We start from the raw sequence: 12,381 nt of genomic DNA on the forward strand, positions 1-12,381 counted from the left end.
CCCATCTCGACCAGGTTGAGCCAAAGGTGGTGCTCCTGGACCACTAGTGTGGCCAACGTCCGCCCGAGAGACCGCGCCGTGACCTCCGTCGCTCGGAGAGCGAGGTCGGTCGCCGAGCACAGTTACTGCATCAATCCCGGGGCGGAACTACCCTCGTGCAGTTCCTTTAGCGCCTTGGCGGACTTGCAGGACTTGGGTAAAAGGACCGAGGCGGGAGCCTCTGGGGTGGCTCACTTTCTTACGAAGGCGAGCCGCGACCGCAACGTTGCCATGGACATATTCTCACAATGAGAACGTGACCATCCACGAATGCTGTCTCCGCGTGAGCAGTGCCCAGACACAAAAGACAGTGATCGTGACCGTTAGAAGGCGAGAGATAACGAGCACAACCAGGAATAACACACAATCGGAAAAGCATCTTTAAAAAGACGTTCCGTGTGTGCGCTCTTTTAGAGAAATATATACTCTTTTAGAGGGGAAAAATGCTCTTTCAGAAAATATACTCTCTAGTTTTTCTGCCAAAGCGCCCAGGGGCATTCTCTGCAGTGCACCAGTGCAGAGGAGGGAGAAGGCGCTGAAATGCGCCATCAGATCCAGCAGGTGTATGAACAGTAGTATTCAGCTCAGTGAGCATGACCGTTCGGCTCCGAAGAGAAAATCTGAATGAGTGGTTGCATACCAGCTCCTTTTATACCCGTATGTTCGGGGGAGTGGCATGCAAATAAAAAAGGCAATTTTCATTGGCCTTTTATCAAAGACCAGAGGTGTCTCGGGCTCCCAAGAGTGACCCCTAGTGTCACTACATCGACACCAACGTCGAGTGAGTGACAGATAGGGAACCACATACTGTATTTGTACCAGATGTGTAAAATTAATGTGAAAAAAAAGATAAATATACGTCGAACCCCAAGTGTAGCTACACAAACTTAAGAAAACTAAAAAGTGTAAGTTTGTGCCCCGCACTCCCCCATGAAATACAGATTTAATATTAAATATACATGAATCTTGAACTACTTGGTTGATTTCTGAGATTTTGTTTTGGCTAGTAGAACTTCTGGATGGCTGGTAACTTAAAAATATACTAGCCAAAATGACTGGTGAGTGAAAAAGTTAATTTCAAACCCTGTTTACAACATATTTTAAATATTCTGTCTATTAGAACATAATGGTGCTATCAAATTTTAGACCACTGTCAAATGCAGCTCACATGCCCACAAAATGAGGTTTTGTCACACTCATAGTAATAAAAAAATAAATAACAAATAAAACATTCAGTCAGTGAACCTGACAATTAGTGCATAGCAAATACAGTTGCAAATATCAGAAATCCATGACTGACAGTTGTTGAAGTTAATGAATTACTAGAATACAACAACAATATTGTTTTACACTAGAGGTCTGCATGGCATTATCTTTTCCATCCCATTCCCGCAAGTTTTGTATCCCGCACCTGAACGCTCACGCTGAATTTTACTCCATGTTCACCCACCCTCTGCCCACAGTTATTGTCTTCCCAACTGCTCCCATTCCCGCAAAGCAGCACGAGTTTTCCACATAGGGCAAAAGCCATACAAAAAGAAAACAAGTGTACACAAAGAAGCTCCTGCAGGAGTTCAGTGGTAATGCAGCCCTATTTTTCACACAGAGCCTAAAAGCTGTTTATTGCTGTATATAGCATAGAGTTGCATTTGCTATAAACAGATATGGCTTTTTTGTGTTTTTTTTTTTATTTTTTATGAAACATACACAGAATATGAAAAACATTTACACACAATTACTTTAAGCAGATGCTCCCGAGCACCAAATACATTGTGTTATGATACATAGATTTTAATGGTAATCTTTACGGAGTGCTTCTTGACATGCTAAGAGGCTGAACGAAAGTAGGACAGCTGCCCCCTGGTCCTAATGCCTACCATATGAAACCTCTGTCAGGCTATCAGTACAATGTATACACAGATGTGGCTTTTCTCTTTTTCTCAACAATGCGATTTTGACCACTTGCGACTTTCCGGTGTCGCACAAAGAAAATATAGGGTGGCAATGCCCCCCCCCCCAGCCCCCACTTAGACCTGGCCATGACACGTGCGCACTCTTATCACCTCATAGCACTAGAATCACATGTCTTTTAAAATCAACACGTCTTATCTGTGTGGCTGCAGATCACAAAAAAGAATACATAACAAACACAGCATTAACAGACACACACACTCTCAACTTTCAAAAAGCATTTTTTTTGTGAGTGATCTCCTGTTTCACTAAAACTGTAACACTGTCGCAATTTAAAAACACCTGAGCACAAAATTAGTGTTTTTGTCACAAGAAAAATACAGCTCTATCCATGAAGTCAGCAGGGAAACAGCTTGCATAAATGGATCAGCCAATTTTCTTCAACATCACCCTATCGCCTGCCCTAGTGCCCCTTATCTTGCATGCACACTGACAGATTGGTTTGACCCCTTGTCAGGTTGTGTCTCATATGTTTTATAGATGTTCTCACCCACTGTGATTATCGGACAATTGGATGAGCTTGCAGTCATTAAGCTAATGGAGGCGCATTTTAATTGATGACATCCTCGTTTGCATTGTGTGTTAATTACCTTAATCACTTAGCTGCATCTGCAAATTCTAATTAGTGCCCACAATTTCAGTGCGGCTGAATGTTTTCACCTGAATATGAAGATGTCTTTCACTCAGCTACGCTAAAAAAAAAGCAAAGTTAAATTAAGTAATTCAAACATGAAGTGAATTACATTTCAGGAGCACCAGCCTGAATTAATCAAAACTATTTCAAGAGCCAAAAGATTATGCCAAGGAATATGTGTGACCAAATATGGTGGTCCAAGAACATCCTGGTTACTTGCGTAACCTCTGTTCCCTGATGGAGGGAACGAGACATTGTGTCGATGTAGTGACACTAGGGGTCACACTTGGGAGTCCGAGACACCTCTGGTCTTTGATAAAAGGCCAATGAAAATTGGCGAGTGGTATTTGCATGCCACTCCCCCAGACATACGGGTATAAAAGGAGCTGGTATGCAACCACTCATTCAGGTTTTATGCTGAGGAGCTCAGACAAGGTCCGGCCATTTCAGGGGGTAGTTCAGCGTTGTGGCAGGAGGGACACAACATCTTGTTCCCTCCATCAGGGAACGGAGGTTACGCAAGTAACCAGTACGTTCCCTATCTGTCACTCACTCGACGTTGTGTCGATGTAGTGACACTAGGGGTCCCTATACAAAATGCCACAACTGGCTGAACTGTGTTATGTGAACTGGCGGTGTGTGATGGGCAGACCACTGTGTGCCTCGTAGCCAGCACACCAGGCCGACACATAACCTCCCCCAACATAGTTATGAGTGTCGAACGGCCCTTTGGGGACAAGTCGACTACCCAAAAGATAGAGACAGGCTAACCCAGTCATGGCCTCTTTTCCCTTTCTTTTTTTCCACTCCCTAAAAAAGAAGGGGGATTATCTGACTGGGCCGCCAGGTCACCGTGGAGACCACACCTCGTCCGGGGGGGGGGGGGGGGTATTTAAATGTAAAAAATACATCACATGGTCTTGCCGACCATGTGGAGAGTTTCATGGTAGATCCTACCCAATGGGGGAGGAGTTACTACAACATGGAGACTGTGGCAGAGGGGGCTCTGCTTAAGGAAGACGCAGTTTGCCAACAGGGAAACGAATTAGCGGAAGATATATATTGTTTGGGGTTACCTTACAGGGAACCGCCACATGCAGAGCACCTAACCCAGAACAGGGCTCTTAGTTAGCACGTGTACTGGGCCGGCAGCGAGTCTCTCTGAAAACTCGACTGCCACAGGGCTCGGAGGAAGTCAGCCAGGGAACATAGTTTGTGAACACTACTGGGAATTAACAGCGCACGTCTTCAGCTCAAAAAGAGGTGGAAGGCGCTATGTGCAAGCGATACACCCAGCTGGCTATCCTGGGCTTATCCGCTTGTATTGCGTGCCACTACCTGGGATGAAACCGGTTCCACCCGGAGGTTGTAGAACCTTGCAAAGGTGTTGGGTGTTGCCCAGCCCGCTGCTCTGCAAATGTCTGTTAGAGAGGCACCCCTGGCCAGGGCCCAGGAGGCCGCTATACCCCTGGTAGAATGGGCTCGTAGCCCTACCGGGGGCGGCACATCCTGGGCGTGATATGCCATAGCTATGGCATCAATGAGCCAGTGGGTGATCCTCTGCTTGGAGACAGCACTTCCTTTCCGCTGTGCACCAAAGCAGACAAAGAGCTGCTCAGAGATCCTAAAGCTCTGCGTGCGATCCAAATAGATGCGTAAAGCGTGCACCGGACACAGCAACGACAGGGCTGGGTCTGCCTCCTCCTGGGTCTGCCTCCCACTTAGCAAACAGACGCCACTTAAAGGCATACAGGCACCTCATAGAGGGGGCCCTAGCCTGAGTGATTGTGTCTACCACCACGGATGGTAGACCGCTTAGGTCTTCCATGTCCTGTCCAGGGGCCAGACATGGAGATTCCAGAGGTCTGGTCATGGGTGCCAGATGGTGCCCTGTCTCTGAGAAAGAAGGTCCTTCTTCAGGGGAATTCGCCGGGGGGGGGGGCCTGTCGCAAGGAGCGTGAGGTCCGAGAACCACATCTGGGTGGGCCAGTAGGGTGTTACCAGAACGACCTGCTCCTCATCCTCCCTGACCTTGCACAGAGTCAGTGAAAGTAGGCTCACTGGAGGAAATTGCATATTTGCGCAGGCCAGGGGGCCAGCTGTGTGCCAGCGCGTCTATGCTGAGGGGTGCCTTCGGTCAGGGCTTACCAGAGCGGGCAATGGGAGGTTCTTGGGAGGCAAACAGGTGCACCTGTGCCTGTCCGAATCTACTCCAAATCAGCTGGACCACCTGAGGGTGGAGTCTCCACTCTCCCCTTAGGGTAACCTGCTGTGAGAACGCGTCCGCTGTAGTGTTGAGGTCACCGGGGATGTGAGTGGCTTGCAGAAACTTGAAGTGCCGCTGACTCCAGAGGAGGAGACGAGTTGTGACATACAACGAGAGCGCAGACCGCCTTGGCGGTTGACATATGCTACCGTTGCCGTGTTGTCTATCCGAACTAACATGTGTTTGCCCTGGATCAATGGCCGAAACCTCCGCAGGGCGAGCAGAATTGTCAACAATTGACATCAAAAGGCAGTTGATGTGCCAATGCAGTCACGGGCCCATCCACAAGCCGGCGGCTGCATGCCCGTTGTAAACAGCGCCCCAGCCCGTTTTGGAGGCGTCTGTCATGACCACGACGCACCTGGAGACCTGCTCTAGGGGAACACCTGCCCGTAGAAACGAGTGGTCAGTCCAAGGGCTGAAAAGACGGTGACAGACCGGCGTGATGACCACGTGATGTGTCCCACGGCGCCATGCCCATCTTGGGACTTGAGTCTGAAGCCAGTGCTGAAGCGGTCTCAAATGCATCAACCTGAGTGGGGTGGCCACCGCTGAGGATGCCATATGCCCCAGGAGCCTCTGAAAGAGTTTCAGTGGAACCGCTGTTTTCTGTTTGAATGCCTTCAAACAGGCCAGCACCGACTGGGCATGCTTGTTCATGAGGCGCACTGTCAAAGAGACTGAGTCCAACTCCAAACCGAGGAAAGAGATGCTCTGAACTGGGAGGAGCTTGCTCTTTTCCCAGTTGACCCGAAGCCCTAGTCGGCTGAGGTGTGAGAGCACCAAGTCCCTGTGTGCACACAACATGTCCCGAGGGTGAGTTCCCAAGAGTGACCCCAAGTGTCACTACATCGACACAACATCGAGTGAGTGACAGATAGGGAACAGAAAAGTGAAAAACACGACTAGTTGGGATTAAAATAGTAGAATAAAAAAACTAATGTGTAGCTGCAAAACAAATTGATATTTAACAATGCTGATATGCAGTGACTAACTTAAAAAATTCTTGATGTTGTAATATCAAGGCATTTCAAAAGTACTTCAGTACCAAGTCGGTACTATAATAAAAACGATGTAGTGATACCAGTCTTTTTTTTTTTTTTTAAGTTAGTACTTAGTCGTTACTTATGTGCGCTTATGTGCGAGTGTGCTCTGATGGTGTTTGCAGTAATATGTACCTGAACGGTCAGACACACTTCAACATTTGGTAAAAACTCCAGTCTTGGTGAGATATCAATGTAAACACAGTAAATCATGTCTAAAGTGAACGAAAACCGCAGGATAAAAAAAGTGTATTAGCATCAAAATACTATATGGGTGCATTGGGAATAATAGACTTGCCGGTGTCTAGTAAGTCGCTAATATTAATAAAATAAAAATAACAAGAAAACGAGAAAACAACTCACTATGTTTTTGGATTTATTACTTTATAGCTTTAGAACATATTTATTTATTATAATAATTCAGTGAAGAACAGTAATTTAATCCTTTTTTGTTATGTAATATTTGATGCTGTTAGATTTAATTGAAAAACTACTTTTAAAATCTTTTTTTCTGTTGTTTTTATATGTTTTTATTTTGTTACTGACTGTTTACTTGTCTTGAATATTTACTGCAGAACTTGAAACAATGTTTAATTAATAAACAAATTAGTATTAGCTTTTGCTGTAGTATCAGAATTGGTATTAAGAATCATGAAATTTCACTGGTATTGGTACCGACTTTTGAAAACTTGGTGTCATTACAACCCATCTAAACTAATTGGTCTTACTCAAGTAAAAAAACTTAGGTCACAGCAACGAAAGCAATTTTTAAGGTCAAGAAGAAATTATTCCCTATGGAAAAAATTGCATGTTTCCACTTTTTTACAGTGTAGTAAAGCTTTCTGTGCCATTACAGAAACCTTCACTATCATACTGTAATTATGAATCCTTCAAAAGGGTCTTGAGTGGACAGTTTTATGAAAACACAGCAGTTTCTCTACGGTTGCAGTTCTTGCATACGAAGGCCACTGGGTGCCTTACCTGAGAGTGAACATTTCCACAGGTGAGTACGGTGAAGCGGCAACATATGCTGACACGGTATCCCTTTGCCGAACTGGCGTGGATGGCACCAACACTGCAAAATTCCCATCCATACGGTGCTCTGATAATTCAGGAGCAGATGGAGTCTGGAACAATCTTACACTCCCAATCCGCCTCATGGCCGTAGAGGTTGGTGACCCAAACAAACCCTCTTGCTCCGAGTGAGCGGAGTTTTTGACTCCTAACTCCTCGCCAAGGCAACCCCCGGCTTCTGCCACATGAAGGCTGTAGTAGAGCTCCACGGGTGTTCCCTCGGAAACATCTGGACCCCTCTGGCGTCCAGGGACCACACTAGGAGGTGCAAACCACCCAGGAAGAGGCTCAAGCTCTGCAACACAGACACCCATCTCTCTTCTCAATCTGCAGCTCCCATGGACCTCCTGGGTTTCGTGAAAGGCGAACATTCGTACGCAAGGCAGTTTATCCACTGCGCTGTAGTCATCCCAGTCTCTTCCAGCTATGTAGAACAATACCTGCACCTTGGGCTCATTCAGGTAAATCCTTTCATTGAGAACAAAGGTCTCAACTTTCCAGTTGAAGGTGAAGAGAGTTGAAGAAGCCACAAAGGAGCCAGGCATTTGTAAGAGGTCCAATGGAACAGGCTCTTCCACTGAGAGCATCCCATATGTGGCATTGATGATTGGGGGTTTTCTGGCCTGGTGGATGAAGAAAAGTTCTGTTCTGGAGAGGAAACTAGAGTTACGCATGAAGTCTTGGGTGGCCTCCTTGAGGAAGAAGGAGGACTCTGTGTTGATGAGCTGGTAGTTGACAGGCAGGTAAGTAGGGAAGGCATAGCGCTGTAGATTCTCCAGGATCCGACAGTCTGTAACTGACATAGGAAAAGAAAGAGGTGTCAAAACCAGCTGAAATAGTTAGATGAGGGTCTATGTGTGTGTGTGTGTCTGCATTTTTGGGAGGCAAATTCAATATTAATGAGGAAATCGAAAAAACTGAATATCATGTGAGAAACAGGGCAAGTTTACACTCTTACCTCCAGCCTGCTTTTGGAGGTGCAGTGTTATATTCCAGCAAAATGCTGGGGACTGACAGCCTCAGTTACCATTCACTTTTTTTTTTTTTTTTTTTTTTTTGTATGGGAAAAAAAGATACAATGAAAGTGAATGGTGACTGAGATTAACATTCTCCTACACATCTTTTTGTGTTCCATGGAAGAATGAAATTAAACAGGTTTGGAACAAATGAGTAAATCATAATAGAATTTTCGCTTATGGTTAAACTAACCCTATAAGTGTGCAATTTTACACTTGGGTTTACAATTTTTGGGAAAATTAACTTAAATACAGTAGTTGTCGTAAAAAAAAAAAAATTAAAAAAAAAACTTACATCAGATTAAAATTGTGTTTTCATTTTGTGTTTTCAGTCTCTTTGTTCCACCCATGTAGAAACTAAATGGAAATCAGGTTTACAGTGTCATTAAAAGAAAATGAGAGACCTAAGGACATCTTAAAGCAAAATCACATGGAAAGTTGCATGTGAGTTTGATAACTTTAATGACGACCTGACTTTAGCTCAGGTGACAGACGTCTGATTATTCTTTCAGAGAACTGATCTAGATTCAACTTTCTCACCTCTTACCACAAATCTATTACATCGCAAAAGAAGTGACAAAGTTATTTTCAGAGCAGGCACTGCTTGTATCCTGTGTGATATCTCCCTTGCTGTTCCTGGTAGACAGCACAGGCTGTGGCATGCTATCATAACCTTAATAGCAAAGCCTCCAGCACAAACATTGATTTCACCTCACAGACAGACAGTATTATGAAGACTGATGAGACACACTGATATGAAAAAGTGGACACACACCAAAATAGACACAGATAGACACTCTAAAAAATGTTTTGTCTTTTCAGAGTAAACATGACCTACAGTATTACAGCACAGCTTTTCACTTTCTAGATTCCATACATAAGCATAATGCATAATTAAAATAAATCAAACACATATCAATTTAACATGAGATGTTGTCCTGTAAACTATCATTTAAAGAAAGAGTTCCCTCCAAAATTAACATTTTGCAATCATTTACCCACCCTCATGTCATGTCAAACCCGTATGGCTTTCTTTCTTTTGCTGAGCACTAATGGAAATACTTTAATGAATGTCCTGTTGGCTGTATTCAATACAATGAATACATGGTGACTCACTTTAGCGCATAATAAAGCACCCAAAAGTGTGACCAAATGGGTCCATGCAACTTGTGCATTATATTTCAAGTCTTCTTAAGGCATACAATCAGTTTATGTGATGAACAGACCATAATTTAAGTTGTTATTCACTCTAAATTCAAAATAATAAATAAAGTCTACGAATGTTAATAAAGTGCTACGTCGATATCATCAAATATTTGGTCTCATGACCAAACGTCATGACGTCATATCGCAACCTTATGATCATATGCCTTCAGAAGACTTGGCATACAATATGATGCACAAGTCACATGGACTACTTTTATGAAATTTTTGGGTGCTTAAGTGTTAAAGTGAGTCACTCTTTAATGCAACAGGACATTTATTAAAGGGGTCATGACCATACCTGATAACACTCCCGATTTTACCGTGTTTCTCCTGTTTTTCCACCCCTCCTCCCGCCGTACTCCGGATTTACAATTTCTCCCTATAAACTCACGATTTTCCGCATCCACACTTTGCTCATCAGAATGTATTAGACCTCCAGGTAGGGTTGCCACCCATCCCGTAAAATACGGGATCGTCTCGTATTTAAATATGTAATCATGCGTCCCGTATCGAATCAATACGGGATGTGATTTGTCCCGTAAGCTGGTCAGATGGCGTCATGCCAAAATCATTCCAGATCGTTAATTTAACCTTGATACAAGTTGGAAAGTTTTCATTCACTGGGTAAGGGGTCATCTGAAAAGTCCACACACTGTGCTGAAATATGCTAATACTGTGGAAGGTGTGGGAAGGGACCGTCAGAAAAGTCCAACGTTGTGCTAAAACTGTGGATTTTTTATTGAAAAACAGAAGGTTCAATATAAATGTTCATCAAACCCTATTTGGACGGCAATTGTTTCTCAGGGTGACATCTGTAAAAGTAAATTTTCATGGCTCCTCTGTGATAAAACTCATGCGTTCGGATGACAATTAAATCAAGGGGGATGAGCAAGACTTTTTGTCGATCACATGATTGCAGTTGTGCTTGTTATATGGAAAATTCATCAATCCATAAACTGTGTCCTCTGTATTTGTGTTTAAATATGTTTGGAATTACGCTAAAGTGAAAATAAACACTTTAAAACATGAGGGAACTGTGTTGCAAAGCGCTGCTGACATTTACAGTGTACATTTTCACATACGGAGCAAGTCAAAATTCTTGCGAAGAGCAATTAAACGAATCAAGAAACTGTAGGAACAAGACTGTTTATCAACGCAGCCAAATAAATCTGTCAATGGGGGTACGCATGTTTTGTCACCCGCATCACCTCAGTTGTGCCGCTTGCGCGCTCTCTCCTAAGTGCCCACAAGGAGATATAGAAGCTGCACATATCAAGGACAGTAAAGATAGTTAAAATAAAATTTGAGGAGCTATGGTAAAAATGGTTTTCTTATGTTTTATCTATCAAAATGATGGATATCATTTTGAATTATCTGTCAGTGTTTAAAAAGTGGAGGTGGAAAACCTAAGCCTTTTAAATAAGATAGACATTAACCCGACAACTTTTCTGGGACTACTCGACCCGTATAAACGAGTAGTCATGCAAGCCCTATGTATAAATGTATTTAGTAAACGTTTCTACTTTAAAATGTGATATATTACAATTTTAGTACATTGCTGCCAAAATAATGGACCATTTCAAAAGTTTACGTGATCTGGCTCTCATTTTTCTTTCCCTTCTACTTAAGAGTTCCCACTCACTGTGGTGGAGTGGCGACATAATTTTATTACTGTGAATTATTTAAAACATTTCTGTTACACAGTCCTCCAACTTTCACAACTTTCCATTACCATCAGAGCTGTTACCATGTGCAGCGCAAACGAACGGCACTTAGCAGTGGTCAAAAAGGATTTCCAAAAGGGCTTTTGGATTATAAACTCAGAGATGTGGATTCGGATGGTAATTAAATTACCACAGGACCTTGGTTTTTGTCAAAAAACAGTAGGTAATTTGGCCGGCAATTTTCTCACGGGAGGTGGGAGAAAATCACCGACATTTCGGATTCAGACATCAATAAAATCACTGACTACCCCCTGTAAATGCTGGAAGTACCTCATGTCCCCATGCAAAATAATTGCCGTCCGAATAGGGCTTAAGATGTACAAAATTACACAGATACAACGAATACAATCACTGAGGCATAAAAAGGAGTACAGGTGAAGAAAGAAAATAAATAATTAAAATAAAGTAAATCTCCACAGCAAAACATCAATGCCTACTATACCCAGGGGTTAAATTTGGATTTCAGAGGTGGGGGATTCTCTTTCCTTGATGATTGGGGGTTTTCTGTTTACCTTCTTCTTGGGGGTCATCTTATAGAACATGCTAAACTTAAATCTAATTGTATTACAATGTAAAAGTAAATGCACATTGTTCTTAATGGGGGAAACAAACACCTTCTACACAACTACCTTTTCCTCAAATTATTATTCTGATAATATAAGCACATTTGCAAGAAATTATAAAAGAGTTTAAAATTCTTCACTGTGTCGTGAAGAAGCATTTTCACTAATGAATCCTACTGTATATTTGCTAGAATATTATTTATAACACACACAAAATACAAATAAATGCTGAATCAGCAAAAAAGGAGTACACAGATAAATATACAAATAACAGTGAAACCTTTTATAGTGTGTTCGAGTGGTCTTTTGACGTAAAGTTGTATGATATACTGATGTATGATGCGAGTAATTCCAGATTCAAAACCCCTTCATGTGTACAGCTTTTTAACAAAAATAGGCAAAATCGCTACTACATCAGTGGATCTAAGAAATGGGTGAGCAGTTGATTCCATATTATGTGATTTCTAAGAAACAGAGATTGGTCCACGGTGCGATACAGAAGCAGAATGCATGTCTGGATGTGGGGGCGAGTGGCTTCTTGCCACTCTCGAATATGTTGCCTCTACCAGCGTCCGCAAATGACTAGAGTGAAGCATAATGAACTTGAAATAATTTTGATTAAGTACACTTGCTAAATAGAGACTGAATGTGTCAAATGGATCAAACAAAAACCACATCAGAGAATATAATAAATGGAATGCATTGACAAACAAGCATTTGTTTTTCTTTTTGGAACTGAAGGTGCCAGAACGATGTTCCGGACAGTACTGGCCCATTTTAAGCCCTGACTATACCTTATCACTTCCCTATCCCCACCCAGCAGCAGTGAGCAGGAAGATGACCAG

The 12,381-nt window shown here is 42.9% G+C and overlaps 1 protein-coding gene across 1 annotated transcript in view; it reads right to left on the reverse strand.

The window, feature by feature from the left end:
- The window catches only part of LOC127424528 (transmembrane protein 132C-like), a 363,330-nt gene that overhangs the window by 250,323 nt on the left and 100,626 nt on the right, over positions 1–12,381 (reverse strand). Inside the window, exon 2 of the mRNA XM_051669844.1 lies at positions 6,935–7,823. Within this exon, the coding sequence (XP_051525804.1) occupies positions 6,935–7,823 (889 nt within the window). The remainder of the gene's footprint in view (positions 1–6,934; positions 7,824–12,381) is intronic.

The sequence above is a fragment of the Myxocyprinus asiaticus genome, chromosome 33, assembly GCF_019703515.2.
Source record: "Myxocyprinus asiaticus isolate MX2 ecotype Aquarium Trade chromosome 33, UBuf_Myxa_2, whole genome shotgun sequence".
NCBI classification, from domain to species: Eukaryota; Metazoa; Chordata; class Actinopteri; order Cypriniformes; family Catostomidae; genus Myxocyprinus; species Myxocyprinus asiaticus.